Raw genomic sequence first — 12632 nt, 5'->3', positions numbered from 1 at the left:
CCTTGAAAATATCTCTGTACAGTGCTTTAAGAGTTTCTTCTTTCATCCTTTTACAAAACTGGTCGATGATATATATCTCATCAATTTTGTAAAGAGAGATAGATTGATGGATCTCCATCCTCCTTATGGGCAAAGAAGGGTGCTTATATTATTAAATGAAGAAAAAGTAAATTGGAAATAGTTTCTTAAAAGCATTATGAAAAAGATCTGATTGAAACTGGGTGCCAAAGCAAATTCCTCTTCCCACATTCACTGGGTATGAAAAATGTTCCTAGAAGCCAATATGCAGAACCCAGAGAAAGTAGGTCTCATTGATCAAGCTAATACAAGTTCTTTTAAACACAGAATCCTTATTTATTAGAAAAATACCGGGGATTAAAGATGCCTAGATATCGTAAGGTTTTTTTTTTTTTTTTTAATGATGCCTATTAATCCCCAAGATCATAGCAGCTAAGACATATCCAATAGAAATGTAATCGTTCTAGCTACTGATATTTAAGGATACACTCCACACTGTCAGGAGAAAATCAAAATGTTCTTAAGCATATAACATCCTGTCAAGACTAATGCAGTGAACAAAGAGTAGAAGTCAACGGACTGTCTTCACTAGATTACATGAGGAGGAAAAAGAAAGCGTGGGATCAGAAGCAACGCTGCACACACGTCATTACTCACAGATGCCCAGACATCTCTTCAGGACAGAGATGGGCGACAAGGGGAAAAGGCAATAAGCAACCAATTCTGAATCAGGAACATGCCAATATCAGATAGAAAACGCAACAGCAGTGAGCGTGCCTAAGGAAAAGTAAACAAACTCTTCGACTTGCCGTTTTTTGTTTGTTTGTTTATTTGTTTTTTTGGACAGTAATAGTTCTGGTCTGTCTAAAAATTTTCCCGATAATAGATGAATATTCAGAAATATTAAATTTGGGTTCTAAATCTACCTCTTAGTCACAAATCTACACAGTGAATTTTTTTTACATATTAATAACTAGAAAAATGAGGACTTAGAAAAAACAATTTTCAGCATATTGAGTTTCTTCAATCTACAGTACAGTATATCCATTTGTCTTTCAGATTATTTTGGAGGTACAAAAGGCAATCTTCCAGGTTTTATTGTGAAATGATTTGCACAATACTCTTTTTTTTTTTTTTTTAATATGACAATCTAAACTAAAAAACTATTTTGGGTGGAAGCGATCCAAAATTGAGCTTTTGAGTGAAGATGTCGTCCTACTTTAAACCAACAGAATATACAGAAGGCTCTTAATATTTTAGCATATTTAATTCCTTATGGTCAATTAAAATTAGATAAATACTCAGACAATCTTTAAGTCCAATAACCAACCTTTCGTTTTACTAATCTAATCACATCAACCAGAAAGAAAAACAAGTGCCTACCATATGGTCTTTCTGCAACAGAAAATAACTGCTTTCAATAACAGCATCTGTGCATCTTTATCAACACCAGCAGAGCTCATACTTAAATCAGCATATTGTTAAACACAATAAGGTGACAGGTCTCTCCACAAAGCAAAGAACAAAAGAAACCGAATCTCACTTCTGTACTAGATTAGTTGGCCTGGTCATAACCAAAGAAATGAAGACAGGATCAGAGATTACATAATCAAGGAACAAGGACTTCATCACGTGTTTAACTTGGAGGAAATGAATGCTTTGGAACACTAACAATGCATGGAGAAATTTCCTTTGGACCTGGGGACTCATTTTGTTGATGGCCCTTACCTAGTGATAGGTCCCACTCCATACATTCAAACCCAGACTTCTGCTGGAATGGCATTTAATGATACCTGCTGCAGGCACTGCAGTTCTGCTTAATTCCAAAGGACTTTATCTTTAATCCTAACTTGCAGCATAAAGCTTTTGACGTTCGATGGTACTCTGACAGATTCAGGCACATGAAGGAATGAATACACGTTTAAAATTAAATGCCAGTAAAAAAAAAAAAAAATTAAATGATAGTGTTATATTATATTGTACTACAACTGGCCCAGAATAAATCCTAGACCTCCACTGAAGAAAACATGCTTTTAAGAAAATGTTTAAGCATTGTTTTTAGTAGTGTTTTTGTGTTTCAAGTGTTTAAGCATTGTTTTACGCTTCATTACTTCTACGAACCAGATTTTCACCAGAATGGAAAAAAAAAATTACCTATTTTTAAAATCTGTAAATGGTGTATTTTTATTGTAAACAAAAAATACAAAATACAAAAATGACATAATTCCAAAATTCTCATCAACCATACTTATCATTACATTTTGTCATAGTCAACGTTGTGATCATTTTTAGCTTACAATGAAGTGTCTATTTAAGAAATAAAAAATTTAACAAGGAACAGTCATATACTAGCCATTCATTTTAAGAAAAAAAAAACTACTATTGATACAAATGTATTATCTTTCTATAGTTTCTCCATCAGTCTGATTCCCCATCCACTAGTCTGTTAATTACCATTATCTTACCTCTTAGTAAAAATTATTTCAGACATTTGTACTACACACTGCCTTGGTTACTGTTACTTGGTTACCAGCCTCCCAAAGGTAAGAAACATGCAAAGAAAAAAGGCTCCAAAAATGTTAGCAGCAGTTCTAATCGCAATGGAGGCCTAAAGAAGACCATACACTTCATACTCTACACATTTTTGTAGAGTCTAAATTAAGTATTCACATATTCCTTACCTAGATGCAAACTCAATAATATTTTAGAATGATTCTTAGTCTTCATATCCGAGGGCCTACAACTTGCTAAATAAAGTACTCTTCTGGACACAAGAAACACAATGTGAACAAAACAGACAAACTGTACTTAATGCATTCTAGATACATTATCTGTCTGAATAAATAAGCAAAATCAGGATAAGCATGTCAGATGGAGATCATGTGACAGGGAGAACAATAAAGCAAGGAAGGAAGGCAGGTCTTCTTCTCATAGGAGCAGGGGAAAGGTGGTCAATGAACAGAATGGCCAGCAAAGACTTCACCCAGGAGCTGAGCTCTAAGCAAAACCACTGTAAGAAGCAGAGAAGGAAGTAGGCTGTGAGGACACCTTGGGGGACGAGTGTTCCAAGGACAGGGTAGCACATGGGAAGGCTCTGGGGAATGGCACGTGCGGTGCGTATACACAAGAGCAAGAGTCCCGAATGGCTAGTACGGAGTGAGGAGGGTGACAGTGCCAGGGGGTGAGATCAGGGACAGGGAGGGTGGACCGTTCAGGGCTTGGCAGGCCCCTGTCAGAACTTCGGCTTTCATCCCGAGAGAAATGAGAACCCGTTAGAGGAATGCGAGCAACGGGGTGACCTGATCTGTTGTATAAAAGGTCCACTCTGATTACTGGGTGGAGAAGGGAGTCTAGGCTGGGTGGACGGAAGCTGAGAGACCACTCAATCAGATTTGCATGTCACCTCTGAGAAAAGAAAGAGAGATCAAAGATCACTCCCAGACGCCTGGCCTGGAAGGGTGGGATTATTATTGCTTAAGACGAGGAGGACAACGGTGGAAGGAGCAAACTGGGAAGGTGAGCTGGGGGAGTGGATGTGGACAATCAGGAATCTGGCTTTGGATATGCCTATTTAACATCCAGGTGGAGTATGACTGGTCAGGTCAGTTGGATACAGGAATCTGAATTCAAGGGATAGGTTAGGCTGGAAATACACACACACACACACACACACACACACACACACGTGTATCTATATGTACACGGATGAATTATCAGTTTATGCCTGATTTTGAAAATCATGAAACTTGAGTCCAACAAGAGGAAAAGAGGGTCAACCTGAGCCTGAAGCATATGAAAAGTTAGCAGGTCAGGAAGCTGAAGACACTGCAGAGGCTGAGAAGAAGGGACACTCAGGCAGGAGGGTAACCAAGAGTAGTGCACAGGAATCGAAGTGAGCATTTCTTTAAAATTAAGGCCTTTCCTGCATATCCATTCGTTCATTCAACAAATATTTATTGAGCACCTACTGTATGCCACACGCTGTAGAAATACATGGTCCTTGTCCTTAGGGGGCTTGCAATCCAGGGGAACACAGACAAATAAACATTTAAGTGCTATTCCCAATAAGGTACAGGGTGTTTGGGGATAATGCACTAGGGCAACTAATTCAGTCTTGGAGGGTCCGTGATGAGTAAATGTCAGCCATGGAGGGGTGGAGGTGGAGGCCGGGAGACTGAAGAAAGGTTGGAGGAAAACTGCATTTGTAAAGGCCATTTATAAGGACCTCAAGTGATGCTCCCGGGGAGCTGAAAGCAGTTTGGTACAGGATACAGAGAGAGAGGAAACAGATGAGCAGGATATGGACTATCATTGTCCTTTAAGACTCCTCCGGAGTTTGAGCGCTTTATTCCAAAGGCAACGGAGAGCCAGAAAATTGTGTAATGCAAGGAAATGCAATGATCAGCTTTCTGTTGCAGGAGGAACACTCTACGACATGGACAGAGTGCAGGAAGGGAACAAGGCTGGGTGACTGGAAAACTAGTTAGGAAGCCTGGCCAGGGGTTCACCACTGAGCTGCTGCTGATCTGAACTCAGGCAATGGCAGTGGGATTTGGAATGTGGACGCAACAGGACTTTGGATTGGAGGAAGGAGGAGAGAAACGAGCCAGAGGTGATAACCTAGTTTTTGACCTGGACAAATAAAGAGATAGTGGCGCTACTCACTAGAAGAAGCAGCACAGGAAGAGGGAAAGGTTGCTGGTAGGGGGAGAATTTGTTGAGTCTGGAATGCCTGTGGGCTATCCAAAAAAAAAAAAAAAAATGGTAAAGAGACAATTGGCTATAAAGGTCTAGAGATCAACTATACAATCTGCGATAGAGTTGTAAATTTGGAGTCACAGGCATGTAGATTAAAGCCATGGGAAAGTGTAAAATAAAACCCAGAAAGTGTGAAGAAGGAAAAAAAAAAGAATAGAGGAATGGAAAGACCTGGCTCTGGTTAAACTCAACATGAAAGGAGCAGCAGAGAAGGAAGAATCCTAAAAAAAAAAGAGTGAAAGGGAGAGATATGGAGGGAGAAAGAGGGAGCCTGAGAAGGAACGAGGGATTCTGGGATAAAAGCAAAGTGCATAGTGTATATCAAGAAAAAAGAGCTATTTATGAATTTTCCTATGAATTCATGTACAGAAAAAACACCTTATTTTATTATTTACACCACTCTAAAATCAACCAACTAATATTTTTCATCAGCTATAATATATTCTAGTCATAGGATAATCTTAGCCTAGGTGAAGAAGCAAAAGAAAATAAGTTAATTATCATTAGTAAATAAGTGTGTTTTAATAATAATAAAAGTGCTAAACTTTTGGACAACACTATAAACTTTAGATAAAAAGTGAAATAAATGTTAGAAAAGGGAAATGTGGTCTACAAAACTGAAGAAAAATTTTTCACCTTTGGCTGAAAGAAAAAAGCAAAAGCAAGTTGAACCTAAAAGGATGAATACTACATGGTAAGTAAAGGGAAGAGAATATCACAGGATTCGGAGTCTATACAAAGTGATTTTGTGAGGGAAATTACTCAAGACTAGGTGTCAGAGCAGTTCACAGATCAGAACACACACACACTTATCTGGCTCAAGAAAGTGAAATCAATTTTGAAAAATACATCTTTCAGGGTGCAAAGTATCTAAATTTGTGTGAACACAACATGCCATCCAGCTGTACAATGCCAAGATCTGTTCTACTGGATTGTCACAATTCTTTATTTGAAGGATTTTTATTGTTTGTTTTTTTTTAACCTTCCAATATATCCTCAGAGGGTGGTGCCTACAGTTATTCATTTATCAACACAATTAGATTCTAATTCTGAAGATGAACAAGAAATTTCTGATTATTTTTCAACAAAGCAATAGACCTTATTCATAGAAGGTAGAGGTGGGTAATTAGATAAGGCATAAAACAGACTCCTATTAAGTCACTACATGGATTTCTTCTGTTCTACAAAGTTGTTTTCTGGCTGATTAACAGCATTAATATTATGACATATATGCTCATCTCTTCATTAGGCAAAAACACAAATGTATTATTCAAACATACATTTAGGGAGTTATAGGTTTTTAAATCTTTTAAAAGAATGACAGCACTACTCTAGAATGTAATCCTTCTAATAGAATTATGCACAAAAATTAAGTGCAGTGTTCGAAGGCTTAGATATCTATCAATCTAAAGTTGATAGCCAAAGTATTCCTGCGGCAACTCTCTTTGTATTACTAATAAATATTCATAAGATTTAATGTGCATCAGAAGCATCCACAACAGATAACTAAACAAAGACAGTAATTATAGAAATTCCCCTCGTGCCTCACTCTGAGATTTTAAAGTGTCTGACAGCATAGAGCCTCTTTATTTCTTTTCCACAGAGAATCCAAGCAAACTACCTATATTAAAAAAAAATTTCATGGTTTAATACAAACTCAAGTGTGTATATAGTCTTCATATGAGCAAAACACAGACAAAAGCGTTTTCTTGGTTTCCAAACTAGAATAATATGGTCATGCCAGCAATAAGGTTCAAAGGAAAACAAATTTCACAGCCCTTAAAAAAATACATAACTGTCATTGTTAATAAAAGCCAAGTTTGCAACTGGAAACACTGCCTTGTAAGCCAAGGACAAGATGTGTCTATTACAAATTCTTGATTTCAGGACATCTCTTAAGCGAGGGGGGAGGGGGTAGTTCAAATAACATTAGTTCTTGAGGATATAACGCAAATGGATGCTAATTAAAGTGTTCCCAGAACAGTGACAAATAAAGCTTTGGGACCAAGGTACATATCATTATGTAACTACAATACACATAAAGCAAACACCAAGTTGTAGGCAGGCCTTCCAAAGGAGTGATTATGGTTTACCATGATCAGAGGATTGTGGTGTTACATATAATCACGTTTCTTTTTTTACCTGCAAGCAGGTGTTTACAGGTGTTAAGAAGTAAAACACTGATTCTAACTGTAAACCCATAGTTCTGTCTAAGAAATTGTACTGTACCTACCCTCCTCTTTTCTGCATACTTTCTAATCCACTATGAAGTAAGTATGATGCAATTTTCTCTGGATACTTAACAACCAAAAATGTAACTTCTGATTCATTTTTATTAAAATGCCAAAACACACTCTTAGAACTAGACCTTGTTTCAATTATCATTAAGCTCAGATTTAACATGAGGCACAGAATGAATATAAGTGCAGCCTCATTTGGGGACGTTACCACTATCTAAAGTAACCTTCAATCTTTGAATCAAAATATAAACATCTCAAAAGTAAAGTTTATATGGATAACAATACTCAGGACATTTAGCGAGCAAATTACAGAAACCATCAATAACATACTAAACACAACATAGTTGTTAGAGAAGTAAACTCCAAACACAAGAAAAAAAAAAAACTATGTGAAAGGCAACAAGGCATTTGGGTGTCACGAATCAACGGATATTCTATGATTTCTGTCCTGTTTGCTCAAAAAAATTTCAGGAAGCCTGGCTTAAAATCTCCTGGGGCCTTCCAAAAATGCTGATCTGAAGTCAGTGCAAGCCACCTGACTGACACCCCAGAGCAGCTCACAGGACTTCTGAGCAGTGAAACGGCTTACATAAAAGAACAGTAAAGGCAGATTTTTCAGGAAATTGGAATTACATCTTTGTAGTTTTCCAAGGCTATGCCTAACCTGGCCATGGGAAAAGACTTTTTTTTTTTTTTTTTTAACCCAAAGCAGAGCAGCAGCTAGGACACCCATGGGTGTGTCAAAGAAACTAAGGTCAAGGTGCAACAAGCGCTCCAGCTGCCATCACCTAGCGAAGAAATCTTGGGTGTGCACATCCGAAATGCACAAAGCCACCCTTTACCAGCCCGACTCCAAGAATACTGGAGGATGGAGACTTAAGGAAAACAGACTTTTGGTATTCCCAACCAACAGAAATGGAAGAATTCCCCGCTCAGAGGTGACCAAGTTGGGGACATTTCAAAGTGAGGAAACATTCTTGCAAAAGAACCATTGGCAGTTCCTGGAAACAAAATGGGCAAGGCTTCACCTTGCTAGTAGTCAGGTTGGGGTGCTCCCACCAACCAGCTCAAAGCCCCCCAAAGCCGCCTCTTAGGCCGGTATAAAGTGACTCCTCACTGAGAGGACACCCCCCAACACACCCAGCTACACACACACACACACACACACACAGGCCACAGGGGGCCAGAGATATTGCCTCTGTGCTTACCTCACAGGCAGGGGACACCCGGGCCTTGAGCGTGTCACCATCTCCCTCCGGCAGACCAGTCCGACGCGTGGCCATCATTTCATTTCAAATTACAAAGAAGGGCCCACCCCTTTGGAGTCCACATTGGGGGGGAGAAAGGCCGCCACACAGCAAAAAGGGAAGAATTCCACACGAGGCTTCGAGGAGGGGCTCGGCTGGCGAGACAAATAACGTGCCAGGGAAGGAATGTTTTTATGAAACCCCTGCAAAATGCCCTGATGATTTCTTCGGGCTTCAACTGACTGCACCGTCTTCGTCCATTTCTAGAGACTTCAAAAACAAAGACAGGTCTCCTTGGCAGCTCGTGAGGCTGAATGCAGAAAGCGGTCCCCTTCCTCGCAAGTCCAAGAGGAATCTGAATGGGTCGTGAAGGCTCGAGCGTCAGCTCCCAACGAGATCGCTCCTGAACAGGGAAAAGTTAAAGGGCATGAACTTTCTCCAGACGCTGACCTTCGCCTTGCCCCACAAGTCTAGCCCAAGTGCGCGCTTTCTACACCTGGAAAGATGATTCGGTCCATACCGAATAAGCCTCCAGTACAAAAGAAAAGACATACAGAGACAGACAAGACAGAAAAGAAAAAGCTATAAAAGAAACATGACAACTGCACGACGGTCGCGTCAAACACGCCTGGCTGTTTTGCAACCTCCAAGAAAAACCATTCCCTTTTCAAGTGCATTTAATTAATGCATTTTCTGGGCAGAAGAGGAGTGTGTCTGTTCTTCCGCATCACCCGGATACGTACACTTAAGGGAAGTCTTCTTTCCACGAGACCAAAATGGGATAATACTTTTCAAAAACCCTCCCACCTACCCCCAAAATAAAAACAAAAAGCCAGCCTAGGACGCGGCCAGCGCCGGCGGAGCAGCTCCGCGCGCCCGCAGCCTGCCCTTGCGCCCCAGCCGGTGTCCCCGAGGAGGCGGCTGTTTTCCTTGGCCCGCGGCGAAGCTGGGTGGGGACGGCGCGGGGCCGGGAGGGACTCGGGCGCAGCTCCCTCCCTGGGGCATGATTCCCGAGCCACCTTAATGAAGCCGAAGCCCAAGCAACTTTTATTTAGTTGCGGCTCCCCAAACTACCACTCGACACTATCTTTCCCTTTCCCTGTGGCCACCTAGGGAAGAAAAAAAAAAAAATAGAAAAAAGAAAACCACCACCCACCTACCCCGATTTCCCCCGCCCCTTCCAGAGGCGGGTCGGTGATCTCGATCTCCCGGGAAGGGCGGCCTAAACATGCACTTTGAAAAATGGTGTGGGGAGCCCAGGGGGAAAAGACAAAAAAGCGAGGGGCTCACCCTTCCCGCCCGCTGGGCGCGGCGGGGAGCAGCAGCCGGGACGCGGGCGGGCGGCGGGCCGGGCCCGGACGCGCTAGGCCGCAGGCTCGGTTAATATTCATGAGCGGCCGGGAGGCGCCCCTCCTCCACGGCCGCCGGCCGGACCCCGCGCCCGCCGCCGGCCTTTGTGCCCTTCGCTCCTCCCGCCCGGCCTCCCTCGCTCGCACACGCGGGCGCGGCCCGCCGGCCCCCGCCCGGCGCCCGCCGCCGGCGCCCGCGCTGGCCGGGCAGAGTGGCCGGAGGTGGCGGGAAGGGAGGGAGCCCGCGACCAGCCGGGCTCCGCACCCGCCCGCGGGCGCTGCGCCCTCTCGGCTACGGCGGAAAATGCAACAGACACGCACCGGAGGAAGCGGGGCGAGTGGATCCGCACGAAACTGCCCGGCCCCAGGACCGCGCGCCCCGCACGCCCGGCGCGAGCCGGTCGGAGCCGGACGACGACCCGGCGCTGCCCGCCGCCGCGCTCCGAGGCCGCCGCCCCCGGCCAGCCGCTCCCAGGCACCGCCGCGACCTGCCCCGGCCGGCCCCGGGCTCTCGGCCGCCGCGGGAGGGCGTGGGGCGGGGCGGCGGCCGCCGGACTCTCCCCTCGCCTCGCCGGGCCGGGCCGGGGCCGCGCTCGGGCGCCCGCGATCGCCAAGTGACAGAAGTGCCTCGCTCCGCAGCCGCGCCGAGCTGTTTCCCGGGGGCGGATTTCTCGCTTCTTCCTCCCTGGATCCACCTCCTCCCACTCCACCTCCTTCCCCTCCCCTCCCCAGGGGAGGCTCTGGGGCTGAATATTTTCTGTCTTGAATAATACGGTCCCGGGAACCAAGGCTGGAGAAGGGGGAGGGGGGGCTCGCCACCTCCGTCTCAGAGTGTCTCGGGACCCACGCGCCCTCACCCCGCTGTCTTCTCCCCCAAAACCAGGCACACACAAAACCTTCCCCGCGTTCTCCGATCTCCCGAACGGTGAGCGGAGCGGCCGGGAACCGGGCTTTTACGAGGAAGAGACTCGGTGCTCGGCGCCAGGGCCAGATAGGGGGACAATTACATAGCTAACGTGTGAGATTGAGGAATCACGGGTCCCAGGCTGCCGGGATGGGGTACGGCACGTCTTGGTCAATTTTTGCCCCCTTTTTTTTTTTTTTTTTTTTTTTTTTTTTTTTTTTTTTGCAGCGGGAGGTTAAAGAGGCAGCGAGGCGAGGTGCAACTTCAAGATAAGCGAGTATCCTTTCTCGCCCCGCAGCAAAATAGCTTTTCGTGTCGGGGGAAAGGGGTCGCAGAAATGCGTTATTCATTCCATTTTTCCCCCCTTTTTAAATCTTCAGAGGATCTGAACGACTTCGGCGCTGCAAGGGGCACGGAAGAAGGGTGGCTTCGCTGCTCCACCCTACGGGTCACAGCAGCTCGGGACTCAGCGAACCATCGCCGACCCTCCGCACCCAGTTCCCGGGCCAGGCCCCAGACCCCGGGCGGCTCGTCCCGCCCCGCCGCGCCTCCTAACATCTCCCGCTGTAAACGGCCCAATCAGGAGACGCGACGAGACAACACAGCCAATCAGGGGCTGCTGACTCAGGCTTCCCTCCACCCTCCGCCCCGCCCCCAGTAGGAAATGCCACCACCCCTGTCTCCCATTCCCGCCCCACCCCCGATCCTGGGTGGCTCACCAGCTCCTATCCTCGCCGGGTCGAAGTGGAGTAGCCCGCCGAGGCGGCGGCGTTTGTCACCTTGTTACCCTCATCCTCGCCCCTCCCATACACACTCCTCCTCCCTTTCCCAGACCTGCTGGTGCTGCTGAGGGTCATTTTTATCCTCACTCAGGCGGGGGACTGCCAGCTATTGTGTCTGATCAGCTGCCACCTCTGTCCTGAGGGGGAAAAAAAGAGGAACAAAACCAAGAAGATACGGGGTCTGCTTACCTTTTTCTTCTTTCTAACCAGACTATCCTCTGAGGATTTAGAGACATCTCTCCACCCCACACCCGTTCTCCCTACCCTCTCCCTGCCCCCCGCCTCGGGTCCTGTTTTTTGATGAGAAAAACAAAAACAAAAACACTCCTTGGAGTCTGAATACCTGTGCCTTAGTTTTTAAATCTTCCTAAGAGTGGAAGGTGCCAAATATTTAGCATGTACAACTAAATCCTCAGCCTCTAGTAGAGGAAAGACTTTGGGTTATTTGTTACATGACCATGAAACTTGCATGTTCTTGACAGCCCGTGACAAAGCTAGTCAGCTAATAACAAAGAAAAAAAAAACTGAATAAACTAGAGGGAATGCCTGCCAGTCAGTCGGTAATTTACTGAATAGCCCACTGGGCTATAGTAGTATCCAGTTCTAGATACTGTTGAGTAAATTAACAAGAAATGAATAGAAATGCAGGGTTCAAGGAGCCGACCTCTAGTGGGCTTACAGAATATGTCTAGAAAGGAAAAACAATTTTAAGCACAAAACAGCTCCTTACAAATGCAAATGTGCATGCAGGGCATAAACTGAGTACCTAACAGCTGAAGACATCTAGGGTTTAGATTTTTGTAATGGAAATTTTTACAAAAGTTGATTTTGAAAAGGTTTTCAGTTTGGTAAAGGAGAGTAAATATGAATTTCATGTCCCCATGGAAGGAGACATGAAAAGGAGGTAAAAGACATTTTAGGAATTGTGGAAAATTAACCTAGAAAGACATTTGTATAAGAGATAGATCAAAGGATTAAGGTTATAGTCTGGCTCCACCATGTGACTTAGAACAAATTATCACTTATGTGTATACATACTAGAGTTATCAAGTAATAATAGTGACTACCGTCTATACAACACTGCCTCCATGCTTCATATTCCTCGAAGAGTTTACACACAACAAGATAGGTGTGTGGCTGAGCCACGATTCAAGCCCAGAGGGTCAATTCCAGAGTCCATGTTTTTCTTTCTCCAGAACACTATACCATGATCTTTAATAACAACAACAATAATAACTAGTACTTATTTAGCATACTATGCACTAATTATTGTGCTTTATGGGTACTAATTTAATCCTACCCCTGGGATCAGTATGAGTATGATGTTCCAGTAT

The 12632-nt window shown here is 44.4% G+C and overlaps 2 protein-coding genes across 7 annotated transcripts in view; one reads left to right on the top strand and one right to left on the bottom strand.

Annotated features, from left to right (window-relative positions):
- The window catches only part of ARHGAP21 (Rho GTPase activating protein 21), a 114736-nt gene extending 104668 nt beyond the window's left edge, over window positions 1–10068 (bottom strand). For 4 of the 6 annotated variants that reach the window (XM_036228114.1, XM_036228115.1, XM_036228117.1 and 1 more), the window contains exons 1-2: window positions 9934–10068; window positions 8225–8666 (exon numbers count right to left, since the gene is read on the bottom strand). In XM_036228114.1, the coding sequence (XP_036084007.1) occupies window positions 8225–8302 (78 nt within the window). In that variant the 5' untranslated portion in view covers window positions 8303–8666; window positions 9934–10068. Of the gene's footprint in view, window positions 1–8224; window positions 8667–9006; window positions 9356–9423; window positions 9505–9933 lie in introns of those variants that run through there. The other 2 variants (XM_036228113.1, XM_036228112.1) reach the window with 2 other exon arrangements.
- LOC118607780 (translation initiation factor IF-2-like) lies at window positions 9506–12382 on the top strand. The gene is made up of 2 exons (XM_036226649.1): window positions 9506–10630; window positions 10745–12382. Exon 1 carries the CDS (start codon window positions 9506–9508, stop codon window positions 10376–10378), a length of 873 nt encoding a protein of 290 aa, XP_036082542.1. The 3' UTR covers window positions 10379–10630; window positions 10745–12382.
- The last annotated feature ends 250 nt before the right edge of the window (window positions 12383–12632 follow it).

Source organism: Rousettus aegyptiacus, unplaced genomic scaffold (assembly GCF_014176215.1).
Source record: "Rousettus aegyptiacus isolate mRouAeg1 unplaced genomic scaffold, mRouAeg1.p scaffold_m13_p_10, whole genome shotgun sequence".
Classification (NCBI taxonomy): domain Eukaryota; kingdom Metazoa; phylum Chordata; class Mammalia; order Chiroptera; family Pteropodidae; genus Rousettus; species Rousettus aegyptiacus.
This window is presented reverse-complemented; position numbering and strand designations above follow the sequence as displayed.

Excerpts from the sequence above, each read along its gene's own strand:
- LOC118607780 (XM_036226649.1), top strand. The coding sequence starts at position 9,506 with ATGGTGTGGGGAGCCCAGGGGGAAAAGACAAAAAAGCGAGGGGCTCAC.